Source organism: Barbatula barbatula (genome assembly GCF_947034865.1).
Source record: "Barbatula barbatula genome assembly, chromosome: 15".
Taxonomy (NCBI): Eukaryota; Metazoa; Chordata; class Actinopteri; order Cypriniformes; family Nemacheilidae; genus Barbatula; species Barbatula barbatula.
In genome coordinates this window covers 6,747,015-6,765,421 of record NC_136778.1, presented here as the reverse complement: position 1 = coordinate 6,765,421, position 18,407 = coordinate 6,747,015, and the positions used below count along the sequence as shown (strand labels likewise).

The following is an 18,407-nucleotide window of genomic DNA, read 5'->3' as shown; positions in this document are numbered from 1 at the left end:
CGACTTTTCGTGCGGCGGTAGTTTACAGAAACGTCGTTTTGAATGCGGCACGGTTTCCTCATAATGCAGCGCGCGATCTCGGTTTCCACGGAAACGGGACTCTACCATCAAAACATGGCGTCTGCAATACAATTACAAATCGTCGGTCTGATGAACAAATATAATTTCCAAATAGCCAAAGGCATTGCAGAGGTAATTTTAAAATGATTATCGATATGTATTTACATTGTAGCGTCTTGAATTGTCTCAATAAATATTGATATAAAATCACTGTTTACATTAAGGGACTGAAAAATAAATTCACGGAGTCGTTTGATGATCCAGTTATTCTGCCACTGCTCGAATGTGACTGGCATGGCTACTTATCCAACAAAAAGAGGGTAAGACCGTTCATTTTGATGTTTGTCTGTCTGTTTTCATTTTCGAACAAAATAAAATAACCGTGAAATGTATTAGAAATGTAACGTTAAAGACATTTACAGACATGATACTGTGTTAAACTTAATTTAAAGTTAAACTTTGATAAAAAAAAGTTAACTAACATCAAGGAAGATTGAAAACACCTATTTAAGTATTAAAAACTTAATTTAAACCAATATTGGTTTGTAACAAATGTAGGACAGAAAGAAAAATATAAATCATGACCTTCAGTATTTCGTACTTTTGAGATCTAAATTAAATTATAAAAGGTAAAAAATATAGACTATAATGCCTTTTAAATGTCATTTGGTAGAGGATTGAGTTTCAATGCTTGAGTAAAGTACACATCCTTAATACTACTTTAATTTAGTAATGAATGACTACAGTATACAGTAATAGCTTTATACCCCTGCTTCTGAAGGAGCTGAAAGGACAGGTTTGGCAATACACCGGCTGTCTTATGTGCTTTGTAAACGGTCAGTTGCTCGGTGATGAGAGGAAGCTATCCAGCTGGGCAGAAAGAGAGTGGAAGTTTTCTTTCCGTCGACCACAGGCACTTTATAAGGCCCTGGCTGAGGAGTACTACAGCAAGAACCTACGAAGCACTGGGGTAAATAAACAAAATACAAAATTCATTAGATCTTATTCCAATTAATGAAAAAACATCTTAAATCATGTGGCTAGTTTTGCAACAAATATCTTATTATGAGTTTCTTTCACCACAGCACATTTTTGTTTATATGGACGTTGAAATTGGTGGACAGGCAGCTGGCAGACTGATGTTTGAGGTAAGGATTCTCTTTAGGTAAAGTGAGTTACCGTGGAAATGTATTTATATATTTTTTCCATGCTTTTTTACCCATAAGAGTTCTTGTTTGTAACTTTTGTGTCAGCTGTTCTCAGAACTGTGTCCAAAGACATGTAGGAACTTTAAGGTCTTATGCACTGGAGAGGAAGGCTTGTCCAAGAGTAATCTTGAGTTAAGCTACAAGGGTTCGATTTTCCACAGAGTTGTGCCAAATGGCTGGGTGCAGGGAGGAGGTAAGATGCTGTATTAGATTTATGCATGTAAATAACGCATATTACCAACCTAGTGACTATGTTTTCTCTTGTAGATATTTTACCTGGAAGAAAAGGCAATGGGGGAGAGTCTATCTATGGCCCAACATTTGAAGGTAGTTTCATACGTAGAGACAAAAAGCAAGACACAAATTCGTACATTTAAAAAAGTGTGTAAACTGAAACGCTGACTCACACATATAACAAGAATGAAATGGTTTTACAGATGAGAATTTTATTGTCTCTCACAACAAGCGTGGCATCCTGGGAATGGCTAACCAAGGTCCGCATAGCAATGGTTCTCAGTTCTACATCACACTACAACCAGCTTCCTGGATGGACTACAAATATGTTGCATTTGGGTAAATGACAAAAAAATATAACTCCAAAAGATTGCATATTGATTTAATCTTTTACACAAGATTTTAGCCAAAGAGAAAGCTCACACTTCACAATTCACATTTTAGCTTCATTTATATTAGTTGACCTATGTGTCATACTGTGCGGCTTTCTATCCCAGGCAACTTGTTGAAGGCACAGAAGTTCTGAAGAAACTAGAGGACGTGCCCACATACAACGAGAGGCCAAAGCAAGACTGCAAAATAAAAGCCTCTGGAGTGATTGAGCCCTGAGTTCTCATATAGCTCACATGAGTAATGCAGAAATGTAACTACTTGTTTTAATATTTTTCTGTAATCTGTGTGGCATATTACATGCACATTCAAAAACAAATAAATAATATAAATAATTGAAAATAATTTTCTATCAATTCTGTTGCTATAGCCATTTTGTTGCTATAGCCAAACAAAGTTGTATAGTAGTAAGGTGGCAGGAAATGTTATTGATATACAATGATATACTGGATATAAAGGCAACAGTCCATCTAATATTAGCACTTTTAATAAAATACTGCTAAACTCCTTTAAACAGAAATAAAGTGCCTGACACTCTTATATCTTACACACACACATATTGTTGAAAAGTATAAAATAAAATATAAAAAGAGTTTAAAAAAATTAAGAAGTTTTTATAGTAGCTTCTGCTGTTCTGTGGGCCACTTCCGCATATTCTCGCGGTAATTTGATGTCATACGTCGATCACTCTGCGCAGCGTCGCCGCCGGATGAAGTCGAACAGATGTAGAGAGTTCGAGTAAAACACTGAAAACATTCACCCACCCATTTGCACTTCGATACGGCTCAATAATACATCTTGAACATATATTTATCGGTAACGGACAACAACACACAGCACCATGAATACACCGTTTTCTCCTCCGCTCTACATGCAGAGATATCAGTTTGTTGTTGATTACGTGCAAACGTGCCGTCCTCGAAAGGTAAAAACATGTCAAGTATTTGAATAAATTCTGTATTTTTGGGGTCTTATTACCTGCACTGGGTTTCTCAGGTCATTGATTTAGGATGCGCCGATTGTTGCTTGCTTGGAAAACTCAAGTTTCATCGCGACTGTGTACAGTTGCTAGTGGGGGTTGATATAAACGCCGATTCCCTTCTAAAAAGAAGGTAAGACTCATGCTGATGATACAGATTCTAAAGGTTTCCACTGCAAAGGCCATTATGTGTCTCATTAAACATCAGCATTTAAACGATTCCACGGTGTGTGTCTTTTGGATCTTATGTCCATGGGAGTTAAAGTTGTTTTGTTGGTTCCCATACACCAGTCCAGTTAAAGAATCCAACACCTTACCAGTAGAGACTCACAAAGACTATTGGTTTACTTTAAGACCCATACTATTCCCATAATACCATTACATTATTCAGAATGTTTGCGTTTTTTTCTTCCACGTGGATCAAAAGCAGTATGAGTAACATTTAAATAGCATTTTATTACAATACTACTGTGAGACTGGTCCAATTGTCCGACTGGGCAATTACAGTAACTATGATATTCATTTTTCCAGGCGTACACTGGCACCACTCATGAGTGACTACCTACAACCAAGCAATGGGCCTTTGACCATTGAGTTATACCAGGGCTCGGTCACAGAGAGAGAGCCATGCACTCGAGGGTTTGATCTTGTGACGTGTGTTGAGTTGTGAGTCTTTTGTTTTGTTTCTCTAGCTGTATTATTTGAATAGCATTTTTTACCTGAGCCGTGTGGAAAAAACACCTTATCCTGTGAAGAATCGAACACCTGGAGCTTGCGGAGGTGGAGAGCTTCTCAGAGGTGGTGTTTGGGTACATGGCACCAGGTTCTGTGATCATCAGCACACCCAACTCAGAATTCAACCCATTGCTGCCGGGCCTGACAGGATTTAGAAACTATGACCACAAGTTTGAGTGGACCAGAGCTGAGTTTCAGGCCTGGTAAGTAAATAGTCCATATTTAATACAGGCACTAATCTGCATCCATGCTATTCATGATTAATAATTTATTGGATAATAACTTGAATTCCAACTCTTTTTCACCCAAAGGGCTTACAGAGTTTGTAGAAAATATGGTTACTCTGTACAGTTTACTGGAGTTGGAGAAGCCTTTGGCGGTTGGACAGATGTGGGATTCTGCACCCAGATTGGTGTGTTCCAGAGAAATTATGATGGGATAAATCGGTCCATGACTACCACTGAGCGTTTGGAACCCTCGGTGTACAGACTGGTGAGAACACAGGGTGTTGCCATCACATTTCCTTATTTGTCTAAAGGATTTATATTACAATTGATCATCTTCTCCCCAAGGGAAATATTACTGCAAACATAGCAAAACATTTTTTTATTAAGCTGTACAGGGTGGTGTATCCGAGCCTCTGTGATAACAACATCTACCAGAAGACTCTGGTTAATGAAGTTCTGTACGAGGCACAACAACTGAGAAAGAAATGGTGTCAGAAGAAGAACATTGACTCAAACAACAATTCACATGTCCACTATTATCCATCAGTGGAAGCTGAACACTGTGGAGCTGAAGGGGGCGCAGATGAGCAGCTGCCTGTTTATCAGCACGGTGGCACCATTTGCATCCCCTTGTCAAGCGTATGGTTGAGTCCCAGAGTAAGAGGGCTGTGTGGGACCCTGCATCGTCTTCGAGAGATACTGCTGGGTGATTCGCGGATGAGGTTGAGTGCTGATGGAACAGTACTAATCTTGCCGGCTGATGATGATGATGATGACGATGAAGAGGAGGACAAAGAAGAGGAGGTGAAAACATCTTCAGATGTAGCAGAAAATGTAAAGGAGGACTGGGATGAGGAGCTTGGAAATGTATAATAAATGAGAAAACTCTGTAACTAAAATCAATCATAAAATGTTTGTAAGTACAGAACCAACTATAATTTGTTTAGAGTAACCGTTTGCATTCTATTGTCAAATCTGTGATGGAGATGTGAAGAGAAACATTAAATACTAAAACGTCCTTTGGTTTATAGGACAAAAAAGCATGTAAAAATCCATCAAGTGACCATTTTGTTGTTTTGTACTGGTTTTATTGAACAGTGCATGGGACGTACCTTACCAGCATCACAACAGAACATATGGCATGGAAGCCACAATTAGTCAAAAGTTGAACACAACATTGCAAGACAGTCAAAAGCAATGTCACTTTTAAACATCAGACACGTTACAATTACAGGGACCAAAAACTTCACAGAAGAGATAAAGCCACTGTGTTTATACAACATGTAAAGTACCAGGAACAACTTACTGGCTGTGTTGCAAGAAACGTTAACAGAGGGAGACTTAAATAGTGTCTAACAGTATTACTAAAACTCAAATTCATAAAAATAGACTTTTGTTTTGGCAGTAGATCAATTAAAAACGTAAAAATCAAGTTCAAAAGAACTTAGCAAGTAACTCATCTTACCGAGTGATGATATAATGAAGCCGTACTTTTACTCATAACCGCTTAACATCCAGATTTTAGCACATTCAAGGTGTGGTGCTTTTAACTTGTGCAGTAATTGCAACGATAAAATAATAAACCTGAGACGTATGACCCAGTTTACTATTGAACCCCGTCTGTTTGAATGTGTGGACTTGTCTATCGCACATAATAGGCTGGATGCTTGGACTCATTGAGTATGTGTGACACCCATGCATTTCTACACTAGAACTCTGAAGTTATTTCTGGACAGTTGTGATGCAATCAAGTGCTACAAAAATTGTACACACACTCACTTGACTGCTAATCCACACACAAAAATCACAGAAGTGAACTGAAAAAACAGAGAATGGCTTCTGAGAAGATATTCAGAGGTATTTGACATCCTGTGATATGCCACATAGCTAGTTTTAGAGATGTGATTCTTAAAATATCATTGAAATACTTTCATTTTAGTGAAGCATTGGTAGAAATGGGTTCTTGTAGTGTTAGATCTTTTCAGAGAGAGGAATATAAGTGCTACACATTGCTTGATGTCATCCTTTGAGCTAAACATTTCAATATTAAGCATCGCCACAATTGTAATAGAACAGCTCGGCTGACTTTGTTCCTGCGTCAGACACTGTAGACGTGATGTCATATACACTGCTACGAGAATCTTGTAAGATACTTGCATTGTATCCGTATAATAGATTTGAAGTTAACAACCAGCACTGCAAAAGTTAGCCACATACTGTATTTACAAACAACACAGCTGTAAAAGTCCCACTGAATGTGCATTTAAATTGACTAGTTTGAAATTCGACTTTTAAACTTTAACTTCAAGCTTAAATTCCTCTTTTGGCAACAAATAAAGAGTAAAAGCAGTACACATTTAATGTGTACAGGCCAACTGGACAACCATGAAATACAGAAAAACTCCCATTTGAAGAAAGAATCAAAGTGCTGTTTAAATAAGTCTGAAAACGAATCGTGGCGCTTTGATTCCCATTTGTACAGTAAGGAGATAAAATTATACTGAGGGGAGGGCGCATAACAGAATACAGACAGAAAACACACAGTTTTCTAAGGATGATCACATTATCACACAAACAATGGCTCTTACATTGGCTCACAAACACGTAAATAAGAGCAAAATACTTCCAATAAACATCTTACCAATAAAATCAGTGATTTGAAATATTGTGTGGAAATGATTATATTTTGAGGAAAAAGCACAAAGAGAGCACAAGATCTTGTTCAGCGGATCTGCACTGACTGTTTGCAATCCAGATGTATAGAAGACAAACTTTACCTCACAGTGAAACACAGACACCCGTAAAGGCGACCTCGTACAGAGGATCTGTCAGTTCTATAAGTATCAGCGGAGGGCGCTGTTTCATCAAAACAGGATTGTGACACTCCTAATTTGAGAGACGAAAATGACTGTTTATTCAGCTTTTCATCCCTCTCTCTCCTCCCACGACACAGACTTTGGTTTTCAACACATCTCCTTCTGGAATCTTTAAACCCTAGCGTTTAATCACCACCTGTTCATAGGCACCAGCTCCAACCCTGAAGAGAGAAGAAATCAGGAATCACATATAAATATATTTTCTCCACCTGCATCTTGGTTTGCCCATCCTGAGGTTTAATTAGAATCATTTACTCGAACTCACTTTAAACCTGTATGTCATTTTAATCTGCACAACACAAAAGAAGAAACTTTGAAGAATGCTGGTAACCGAAACCATCGGTCACTGTTGACGTCTATTATATGGACCCAATATTATAGACGAATATAGATAGGCCTATAAAACATATTTGCTATGGAATAAATACGAGGCTATAACTATGAATAGCAATGGTTATAATAACTGTTATTTACACTAACCTGGCGGGAAGGTGGTGACTACCAAGTGCTGTGCTTCCACCCGGACCCACAAACAAACGCAGACCTTCCTCTGTAAAACAAACCACCAACATTGTCACACAATCCATTTGTCTTGTGTAAAGTCACGACTCTGCTCTGGAGAATACAAAAACAAAATTGGTCCATGTCTAATGAGAACATCTAAAAATAATACCAAAACTAATAGGACATAGACAGAGATGTGCTCTGGCACGGATACACTTCAATACACCAACCGAGCAGCAGAAGACACCAGTAAACATCGCTTTAAATTTCCCTTTCCCCTATGTCTACACTCTAGCGTGCACAGCAGGGCAAAGTGTGACAGTTGCTACTGTGAAACCGCATGCCATCAATGCAGCGTTTTACTACGAAACTAACATTCATTGTTTTTTAGAAATCAGCAAGGGAATGGTCAGAATTTGATAATGGCAGTGATGTCTGAGGAAATCTGTTAAAATTGTTGCCATGGTTACCTTCAGCACTAGAGTCCAGCAGACTGTGTGTGAAATCCTGACTCTGCAGGATCTTCTCCACCACATCATCAGCATCCACCCGAGTGGCATCCATCCTCTTCAGCTGAGACTCCATCGAGTCCTGTTTTACAGGATACCTGTGTGTATATACGCATATAAAACCGATGAAATCTCTGCTTTCTAGCCTTGCAATGTTTTGATTCTTGGCAAGTTTGAGAATTTGTGTAAATTCATATTGAAAAAATGAATGGAAAGACACTGCTTGCCACTGCAAAATGCTTGCCATGATTTTCTGTGACTGAGACAGTTAGAAAACATGGACCACACAGACCATAGATAATTTATTAACTGCATCTAAATCTTGTTGAAGATCTTTCTGACCTGCTGGCAGTTCTGTCAGGGGTTGATGGGTGTTCAGGCACTGCAGCACAGCCCCCCGGGACTGTAAGGGGCACTGTTTGGTCACTCTCCTCACTGGGCTCGGGGATGCTGGCAATGCCAGTGGAAGCACTGCCCACCGAAGTGTTTCTCCTGTGGGAGAACTCTGAAAGACTGGAGGAACGCGAGTGACCCGTACTGTAGCCTGAGAAACAAGACAGGTTACATGAATTCAAACAGCATATACATTAATGAATGACAAGAAAAAATGATAATCCTGTAAATGCATAGCAATTTGTACCCTCTAAAAATCTTTTACAGATTGATGATCGATCATTCAGAATTGAAAGGATATTTAACACCCCCACCCACACACTCTATTCAAGTTGCTGTCAAGCTGTAGAGCTTCAGAAAATGATAAAGCTAGTATGTGCTGCTGGTAAAGGGAGAATATCCACCCACACACATACAAACTCATAATGTAACACTGCAGTGTCATAAAGTGGAGGAATTCAGGCAGGATCCACAAAACATTCTTAAGAAGAAAATTCTTCTTAACTGCCATATTTTTTTCTTAAATTCCAATTTAAGAATTAAAGTAAGGAATGTTATATATTCCCGAAATGTTTTTTCTAAAGGCCCGATTCACATTTAGCTTCTTTTTCGTGCGTATATTTGTTATTTTAATTGTAGATGCACGGCGTTCACGACGCACATGCAGTGCGTTTATCAGAGTTGTTATCCTAAACAGATGTAACATCGACACACAAGTGCACAGTTTCTATTTCTGATACATCACATCTGACAGCTCCACCTACACAGAGGTGTTGTTTCAACAAACTCCTTTGATAGGCTATGATTTTTTTTATTGATTTTGTTACATCAAAAACAACAGACAAATTGCTTGCCACTGGACTTGTGACAACCACAGTACAGTACAGTACATCTTACAAAACTTTCAAACTAACTGATGCTCTAATGGAATATGCCAAAGTGAGCAGTGGGTAACTGAATCTGTAACTGAAAGAGAAGTGCATGATGAAATTATGACTGAGTGGTGTGTCTGTAAGTACTGGAATAAGTGTTATCACATTACATCAGTACATTATACAGCTATTTTGTAATTGCCAAAAACCTTTCTAAGAGCCCCTTTAGGTTATTTAATAAAGGATCTAATAAAATATGTGCAAATGGACAAGCACGTACTGTCTTGCATTTTCATTACAACATGCATACGTGGCATTTTATCATTATTAAAAACCACGACATCCTGTTAATTGACAGCCTGATATTGTTAGAGCCAGACAGTAATAAAGAGGCAAGCATTCAAAATCAAGCATGACAACTGAGTCACATCAACACAAGATGACAGGATCGGAGAAAAAGTGGAAGAGGAAAAGCCTACCAGATACTTTGGATTGCTGACTAGCGTAACTGGACGTTCTCGAGTGTCCGCACAGCCCCACTTCATCAGGCAGAGAGCCACACTTCCCTGATGTCTCTGTGTACATAATGGATTGAGTTCAGTCTAAATTAAACCTGCACGGTGGATTTACATGCTTGAACTCCATATTCCAATCTTTTTGGCGAATTCTCAATTAGCAGTGACATTTTTTTATAATTATTTATGAAAAATGTTATACATGTTATTTAGTTATAAATAAAAAATATTTTTATAATTTATTATAAAAACATTACAAATAAAATTCATTGTTTTGCATAGACTGATCAATTCGCTTCAATATATCACTAAATTACCGGTGAATTTTTTAAATAATTATTAAGGAAATAATTTAGTTTATTAAGAAATAAATTAAACTTGTTTTTATAAAGACATTATAAATCAAATTAACTGTCTTGCATGGACTGATCAATTTACTTCTATATATCACCTCTAGGCCATTGGGATGAATTTTATTTTGGCTGTTGGGTCCATTGCATCCTACTTGACATTAAACATCAGGTTTTAATGACAATAAGGGCTATTTTTAAATTACTGTCGTTACTGTAGACTATATACAAGACTCTGTATAAGAGCAGGACCTACACAATCTCTCCAAGTTATATTTTACAAATTGTAGAGGTGTGAATTGGACACATGGCCACTCGTGTGCGGACAGTCTGAATGATTCACTATTCGAGAACAGAGTGGAAAGCAGCACATGGCTAAATTATACATTAAAGACTGACGTTTTCAGCAGCCTGTGGACTGAAAAGGCTCACAGCATGTATCAGGGAAAAGGAAGAGAGGATGAAAGAGAGAACATTCTTTCAAGCTTCTGTTAGTTCAGCTACGTTCGGTTCTACAGAACTGATCCGAATGCATGATTTATCATAATCTTGTTTCATTAGGTGCTTCGTGAGGACAAGATGAACAAGAAAAACTCCAAACATGGACTTGCACTTAAACGAATATTAGAAACATAAATTGTACAGCATGGCTGTATTTGTGCATCCCATTCTGATTCACTCCAAAGTGATACTTCACCCAAAAAACTAAATCTAACATAATTTACTCATCCTCTTGTCATTTCAAACCTTTATGATTTTCTTTCTTCCGCAGAGCACAAACGAAGATTTTTTGAAGAAGGTTGGAAACTGAACAGTGCCTGCACCAATCACTTATATCGTATAGACAAAATGTCAATGCAAGTCAATATGTGCCACAACATTCTTCAAAATAACCTTTTTGTGTTCTGTGGAAAAAATCATGTCAAACAGGTTTGAAATGACATCAGTATGACTCATTGCATCCTGACGTAACTGTGCTTATATGGTTATAGTGTATTTGTGTGCAAAGTTCACCTGAGAGGCTCAGAAAAGGCTTCTGTATCTCTCCTCCTCTCCTGTCCTCCAGCAGGCTCTCGGCATCACTCTGAATGCCTATCACAGTGGCCGTGGACGGAGGCCTAAATACAGAGAGAACATCGATCTACAACCTCTAGAGAAAGGTGCCAATCGATACCCTAGGCAACAAATAAACAGCCTCGGACAACTGATGAAATGAAAGCAGCTATCAATAGATTGAATGTCAATATTCTAAACAAATCTAATACGATTTTTAAAGTCAACACACACACACACACACATTTTATATATATTTAATAAAACGCAAACAATTTCCCACAATAGAATTGAAAAAAGCTAAATCTCAATCCACCCACTAACAACCATTCGAAAGAATCCCCGTAATCCCTGAAGGCTACACTTTCTCCATCCAACCCACAAAAATGTTTTCAGTAGGTTTTTGCATTCGTGCCGTGTGTACTGTGGGGTGTGTGTAGGTGGACAGTGTTGGTTTCCTCCTCGACTCAGTATGCAAATCTGTATTCAGAGCTCGAAGTCCCTAGAGCTATCATTCACACTCCTACACAACACACAGCAAAGGAGAAAATAGCAACCTCACATCTTTTACTAGAAAATGTCTCTCTGAGTCTTTAAGTGGATCTAAATAAAAAAATGCTGAGGTAAACCCTTTTGTTACAAAATGTAATCATCTTTCTGACATCAAGAGTGTCACCATTTAGATCATAATGTATTCCAAAAGGCTTAAAAAGTAATACTCACGTTTTGAAGCAAGGGTCTCCAGACATTAACTGTGTACTAATTATCACCTGCGGATAGAGACAAAGACATTTTGAATATAGGAATGAACACCGGATGCTTTTTAGACATTGTATTTGTTATGGTTTCTGAATATGCTTGCCAGGTTACCACCACACAGCAACACCACAGCAAGCACCTACAACCCGCTATTCTATAGGACCGCCCTCATTTAGCTATTAAAAGAACGATACTAGCGTGGGTGGTTGAGTAAGTTGATAAAGTGGTTCCTCGGAAGTTTGGAACAAAATAAGGACAAGTAAATTATGACTTGTTGTACCTTTAAAGGTCTAGTGTATGGAATGTAGCGGAATCTAGCAGTGAGGTAGCAAATTGCAACCAACGGTTCACTACTATAGAAGTGAACTATAGCTACTATAGAAACCAAATTCCACGGAAGGGGACCGGCGGTGTACAGTATGAAGATAGAAATAGCACATTCTAAGATAAATAAAAATGACGCTTGATAATATAAGGTCTTTATACACCTCTAAAGGCATAGTTATGTATATTATATTGCATTTCTGTCAATAGATACTCCAACAACTTACACACAGCAACTTTATGAAAATTAAAAGGAAGGAACGAAAGGAAAATCCTGAGGTCTGAACATTTCTTTACCTTAAGAATGGAGTTGTCCTGTCTGGTGTTCTTTGTGTCATAACCCTCCAGCAAACACCTGCGTGTGGTGCTGCCTGAGCCAGCAAACTCAGCCAGGTTGAGATCAGCGAAACCCAGCTGTGCAGAACCAAAGCGATAGACATTTAGAGAGGAAATCCATTTTAATCTCAATTTGCCCAGTAGCAAACAAGAATTGTCATGAAACCACTGACGCTTTAAAAGCTGAATAAAAGGTTAATGGTTTTACGAACAGGGAACATTTGTGCACATGCACAAACATACTCGCATATAAGAATGATATTCCAGAGTGATCTATTTTTAGTGATCTGCACTTTTGTTATCAATGTTTGACAATCCTGTATCTTAGTTTAAGAACATCTAATTGAATTATCGTCTGTATTCCATTTTAGAGATGGACCGATGTTGGATTTTGCCAATAACGATAACTAAGGTGGTCACTACCTGCCGATTACGATGAATTACTGATAGTTTTTTACAGATTTATTTCTAATTGAAACAACAATTGTAAAATAGCAATCAAGTGTATTACAACAATAAACACTTTTGCTAGAACCAAATAAAACACATAAATATTAACTATATAAATAAATATTTTAGTTCACTGCATGGTTCAAACTAAATTATAAGTTGGTCAAATCCAAATCCTTTCTGAAATGTTGTTTTTGCATTTAGTGAATAGCACTAATAAATGAAAATTCTGTCATCATTTACTCACACTCGTTCGAAACCTGAATATTTTTTTTTGTTCTGCTAAACAAAAAGGAATATATTTTTAAGAATGTCGGTAACCAAAGATCTCATCCCCATTGACTCCCATAGTGTTTATTTTCTATGAAAATGGGAATGGGGGATGAGATCTGTTTGTTTCCTGACATTCTATCAAATATCTTCTTTTCAGTTCAGCACAAAGACATTTATACAATCTGAGGGTGTGTAAATGATGACAGAATTGTTATTTTTGGATGAACTATCAATTTAAACACACATATACGTCATGTCATGTCATGTCATGTCACACAGGAAACTGTATCAAGTCAATGACCTAATTATATAATGTTACTGAGTTACTGCTACCATGTTTAATAAAACAGATCAAATCACCTTTGCATAAGTCTTTCCACCTTTCAGTTCCTGTTAAAATATAAAAATGAATGTATTAAAACATTTTACATTTTATAATTGCATGGCTTTTCTTCTACGAAAAACAAATGTGTGTGCAAGTGTTATGTACCTTTCTGACTGAAACCCGACACACACACGGATCGAGGACTCCGGTGCCAGCATTAGCGCTCATTTTACAAGGGAAGGAAAATCGTTTTCTCCAGCGTACACAGTTAGCCTGAACCGCCTCCCTGTGAAAGACGCACAACACTGTTAGTTTGGGGTGTTACGGCCCTGGCTTCAGAACAAATACGTGCTCATTCAAACCCCACCATGTGCATGAGCAAACCCTGAAAGTGGTGCATGTGGGAGATTTTATAATGAATTCACACTGATCCAAATTCATTACAGCAAAATGATTTCAATATTGTGTACAGGTCGACTGCCTTAGAGTCTGAATCACATTCTGTAGTTCATTAGAGCCTGAAATCAGCAGCCTACCCAAACAACAAGACATTTAATTCATTTCTCATCTAAACATCATCCTTACTGCGCAGGTGTTTTAAATCATAATAAGACAGATGGTTGCACTTTGCACTGCAGACCTTAAAAAGTACTGGTAATAAAATGTTTGATAGATGCTGGATATAACAGATTTATTGCCATCACATAATTCTTACAACATAGCCTGTCATGTCATGGTATAATGGTCCAAAATGACATCAGTGGGAAACACGGCCAAAATAACACACAAAACAGGCAACTCCCATAAATCTGAGGAGAATGCCCTGCATAAGACTTTGTGCCGAGAGAGTCATTGCCTCTCCTCCATTAACCCGGATAAACCACAGCTGGATTAAAAACATCGCTCTAATGTCACCATAGCAGGCAGCCGGTTACTTCTTACTTCTCTAAACAACACCAGCAACGGAAAACCACTCACATTTTCCTTCAACTAAATTAAAGATGCACAGTTTCTAGGAAATAAACAGTTTTGTGTGTATGCTAACAACACAATGACATATCCAGGCAACAAAGCCTGTGAAGCTGATCTACAATGACTAAAATATCACTCTTTTTATTTGCAGATGACAGTAGGAAATTATGCTGTTGTATCCTCTCAGGAGGAGTGGTTTTATGTACAAGGTCCTTTAGAAACCCAGCGCTGACTAAAAGCAATGTTCTGTACACAACCTGCACTGCCTTTTTTAATGATATAAAATAATGCAACCTAAAATAAGCACTTGATATGCATATTATGCAACACCAAAGCCAAATTAAAAAATGTCAACATGAAAACGCATTTGCAAACCACTTTAATTGTGCAATGTGACGTATGTCAGAGTGAATCATTTGGTTTTATCCATCAGGAATTATTTAAAAGTGGACATATCATACTTAAATGCAGCCAGGCCGGAATGCATGTTTGCAGTCGATTGCAGATGGCAACGTTTGTCCTGAAACAAGATGACAACCATTTATGAAGACACAAGTAATACCAACCAAAAAGCAAAAACATCTTGATGAAATTTAAGACCAGCTTAATAAAACTAATTAACCCAAATGTATTTTTATGTTGACTTTAGGACAGTTTCTACTTTCTTAGTTTTCAAGTTTTGCTTTGTTGTCTCTTAAAACTAACACGAAGGTGGCATGGTTAATGTTTATGAAAGTCAAGGTCAGGTAACACAAGTACTATAACTCCATCCTTGGGAGATAACAATTACCGGCATTGGCACTATAAATGACCGGCTACACACTTATAAATCAGACACACAACCCGGGAAAGACAAACAGCACAAAAATCCAATCGATATGCTCTACAATTTTGAAATACTAACTCCGTAGGTCAAATTCAATTTTTTCCATGCTATCCATCACCCGACTCGACATAACGCAGAACTTACTGGAGCAATTTTGCATTATGTTGACTCATTTATAACCTTTCTTGCAAAGCACTAATGATGTTAAATAAAGAACATCATGATATCAGTAATGTTAGGTGCTAATGGCATGCATTAGTGGCGCATACAAAAACAACCCTGCTGCTTTTTCATTGGTCTATTAGCATAGTATGCATGTGCTGGAGTCATTAGTATCAATGCTCCCAAAGGAATAATGAACCATTAAAAATCATCGATAGACTTCTGATGATATACAACAGACTTGGTCATAAAAAAACATTACATTAAAATATAACCATACCCGAAACTCATTATCATATAGTGCGTAAAGTGTGCCAAAAAAACTAGACAAGTCACCGGTCTAATTTATGTATTTGGAATGTATGCCGTTGCTATGGCAAACTCAGTTAAGCGAATAAGAGCAAGAGTGCTGTGGTTAAGTGTGCTCCTTCCTTAGCTTCTCCCCCAGGATGTCTTCACTGAAACAAGATTTCTTCAAAAGGATAGGCGGATGGAGGCGAACTCAAGCCTGAAGGGAGCGTAAACTCAGAAACTACAGACGCTCGCTGTGAATTGCATAATTAAATAGAGAAGAATCGATGTATGAGTGCACACTAGATCTTCTAAGATGCTGTGCTGCTTGTACATGGACTCTCTTTCGGTTAGTATGAAAAAGCTGCTGATGCATTACGGGAGAGTTGAATTTGGAAAATAAAAATAGGTTGTGAAGTTTCAAAGCCTACTTTCACCGACTGACACATTAATATTTTAGTGTGGGAAGCCTGGGGTAGAGCAGGGCATAGAAAAAGAGCTTGTGATGTCCGTCCTGACTCCTGAGATGATAGAGAGATTGATTTTGTGGGCATGCATTTGCACGCTGTGACACAGCTTTTTTCAAATTAATTTATTTTCTGTTTTTAACACTTAGTGATGAAGTCAACACAGATAGAATCACAATGACATCATTATATGGGAAAGTCGCTCGTGATTTTGTTCACACTGCCAAAATCGTCCATGTGATGGTAATAACCTCTGGCAATGACTTCACAGTTCTCTGCGCAGTTCTCTTCCCTCTTAAAGAGATGCACTTCCATCCTACACAAGCATGCAACCTGTTAGCAAGTAAACAGCTCTTTTACCGGACACATCAAACATGACCTATGCTAACTTAGCACAAGAGCAGCAGATTTGAAATGAATTGTAGCAGGGCACACAAGATGCAAGGACACTACGATGTTTCCATTTGGGGATTTCCGATTTAAAAATCCATTTGACCAGTGGCTATTTACGTCTGACAGGTTTCAGTATTATGTTCAGGGTTCCAATAACAATCAATGACAATCTTCGGCTTGTGGCAGTAGTCACTGTGCTGGTGTTTTATATATTGTTATATATACGGTTAGATCTAAGCTGTACAAAATTTTTCTTGACGTCAGACTGATTGAATGAACATTATCTAACCATCTGTTATGTGGTATTGATGATGTAAGGAAGTTCTTAATAACAAAGATGTCTTTAGGGGACTAGTCTTGAAACCCTGTAATAACACATAAAATGCAGAGCAGTGCTTTCTTCTCTCATCACAGTATCTGGTTATCAGCTGACTAGTCATTTAGGCACATGTTATTCATCACCCTTCTTGAGCACCATAGCTATTTCATATTTACTAAGTCATGTAGGCCATGTCACAATATTAATATTACAACATAGTGACTTACACTGAATAAAAAATGTTTTTCCCCCTGGGAATTGAACCCACAAACGTTGTATTGCTGATAATAAGATCTACTAATATTGCAATGGTTTGCATTACATTTTTAAACAATGGTTAGTTATTTGGACTGGGAGGGGACTCTTAAACTTCTGTTAGGTGTTTGATAGGATTATTTGAGCAAGAAAACATAACATTTTGCACAAACAACTAGTTACCACACTCTACATAACATCTAAAAGAATACACACACTACAGATCATCTACATGGAAGTTGCTTTCACATGATCACAGCCACACAAAGGTGTTGATTGTAACCTTGACCGAAATGATACGCAATAAAACATGAACTTAAAAACAACCCAGAGGTCTCCAAATACACCACCACACTGTACTATGAATTACGGGTTCCCTTAGGAAGATTATTATTTGTAACTATAGTAAATATGTGGTTACTGTGGTTTTACCGTATACAAAACCAAAAGACTACGGCTACTAAACATTGTGAATATGCGTAAGGGTTAACAAAAGCACCCTGTTTTATTGAGAACCCTCAAAGGTTATCCAAGGCAGATTTTCACCCCAATGAACCCCATTCCTCCCTCTATCTCACAACCTTACCGCGAAGACTCCTCCGAGAAGCCGCCGTCGAGCAGGCGGACTTTGCAGAACAGAACTCCGTTCACGAACGGTACCGATGACAGCTCATCCAGCTCAAAATCCACCCTGAACTTAAACTTCTTTTTCTTCATCATCGTGACTGTCGATTCCCAGCGGTCCAAACGTACGTTAGCTTTAGTCACACGTTAACGTTACTTTATTTACACATCTTTGACGAATCTCTTGTGTTGGCGGTGGTAGCCGTTAGCCACCGCCGCTGTAAACTCCTTTATTTCTGACAGAAAGCTAAGCTAGCTAACGATGATCATTTAGCTTCATATATACGCAAGCTACACCTTTACTGTCAAAAATGGTACGGAAAATAGATATGCTAGTTCATGGATATGAAGTCTGTCTTTGGTGAGTCTGTCTGCGGAGGCTCGTTTTCTGTTGTATCGTTGGATGGCGATACGTTGTGCGCTATGGTGGTGTAGTAGTGGAAACACACGGTGACGCTTTTTAAAGGGCCAGCGCACACATATACTGTCAAGCGGGAGCAATGTTTTGTTAGAGAACAAATTACGCGTTTAAATAAAATGTCTTTCAAGAACCATATGTGGTTTACAATATTAAGTGCACAGAAGCCGAAACCATTAGATTAAAGCAATAATAATAACAATGAGTTTAAGACACAATAGTCATTTTATCAAGATTTATACACAATTATATATATATATATATATATATATATAAATTGCACATCTTGATTAAGATAAAAGTGAAAT

The 18,407-nt window shown here is 37.9% G+C and overlaps 3 protein-coding genes across 5 annotated transcripts; 2 read left to right on the top strand and 1 right to left on the bottom strand.

Annotated features, from left to right (window-relative positions):
• Window positions 1-114: 114 nt before the first annotated feature.
• Window positions 115-2,111, top strand: ppil6 (peptidylprolyl isomerase (cyclophilin)-like 6; the record flags this gene model as incomplete). Its single annotated transcript, XM_079475540.1, has 8 exons — window positions 115-192; window positions 285-380; window positions 842-1,030; window positions 1,146-1,208; window positions 1,314-1,461; window positions 1,536-1,595; window positions 1,706-1,841; window positions 2,000-2,111. The coding sequence occupies 8 exons, from the start codon at window positions 115-117 to the stop codon at window positions 2,109-2,111; spliced, it is 882 nt and encodes a 293-aa protein (XP_079331666.1).
• Window positions 2,112-2,538: 427 nt separating this feature from the next.
• On the top strand, window positions 2,539-5,495 carry henmt1 (HEN methyltransferase 1). Of its 2 annotated transcripts, none has more exons than XM_079475454.1 (6): window positions 2,539-2,817; window positions 2,889-3,004; window positions 3,403-3,537; window positions 3,627-3,809; window positions 3,918-4,098; window positions 4,221-5,495. In XM_079475454.1, the coding sequence occupies exons 1-6, from the start codon at window positions 2,734-2,736 to the stop codon at window positions 4,704-4,706; spliced, it is 1,185 nt and encodes a 394-aa protein (XP_079331580.1). In that variant the 5' UTR covers window positions 2,539-2,733; the 3' UTR covers window positions 4,707-5,495. The 2 variants fall into 2 exon arrangements, with proteins under 2 accessions (XP_079331580.1, XP_079331579.1); XM_079475453.1 differs by having other exon boundaries at window positions 2,594-2,817; window positions 4,179-4,894.
• Window positions 4,891-18,117, bottom strand: fam102bb (family with sequence similarity 102 member Bb). Of its 2 annotated transcripts, XM_079475457.1 has the most exons (11): window positions 17,644-18,117; window positions 13,538-13,658; window positions 13,408-13,437; window positions 12,286-12,402; window positions 11,629-11,675; window positions 10,867-10,970; window positions 9,467-9,562; window positions 8,065-8,266; window positions 7,684-7,820; window positions 7,190-7,259; window positions 4,912-6,870 (listed from the first exon to the last, which is right to left on the bottom strand). In XM_079475457.1, exons 1-11 carry the CDS (start codon window positions 17,775-17,777, stop codon window positions 6,828-6,830), a joined length of 1,101 nt encoding a protein of 366 aa, XP_079331583.1. In that variant the 5' UTR covers window positions 17,778-18,117; the 3' UTR covers window positions 4,912-6,827. The 2 variants fall into 2 exon arrangements, with proteins under 2 accessions (XP_079331584.1, XP_079331583.1); XM_079475458.1 differs by lacking the exon at window positions 9,467-9,562 and having other exon boundaries at window positions 4,891-6,870; window positions 17,644-18,114.
• Between the last annotated feature and the right edge of the window lie 290 nt (window positions 18,118-18,407).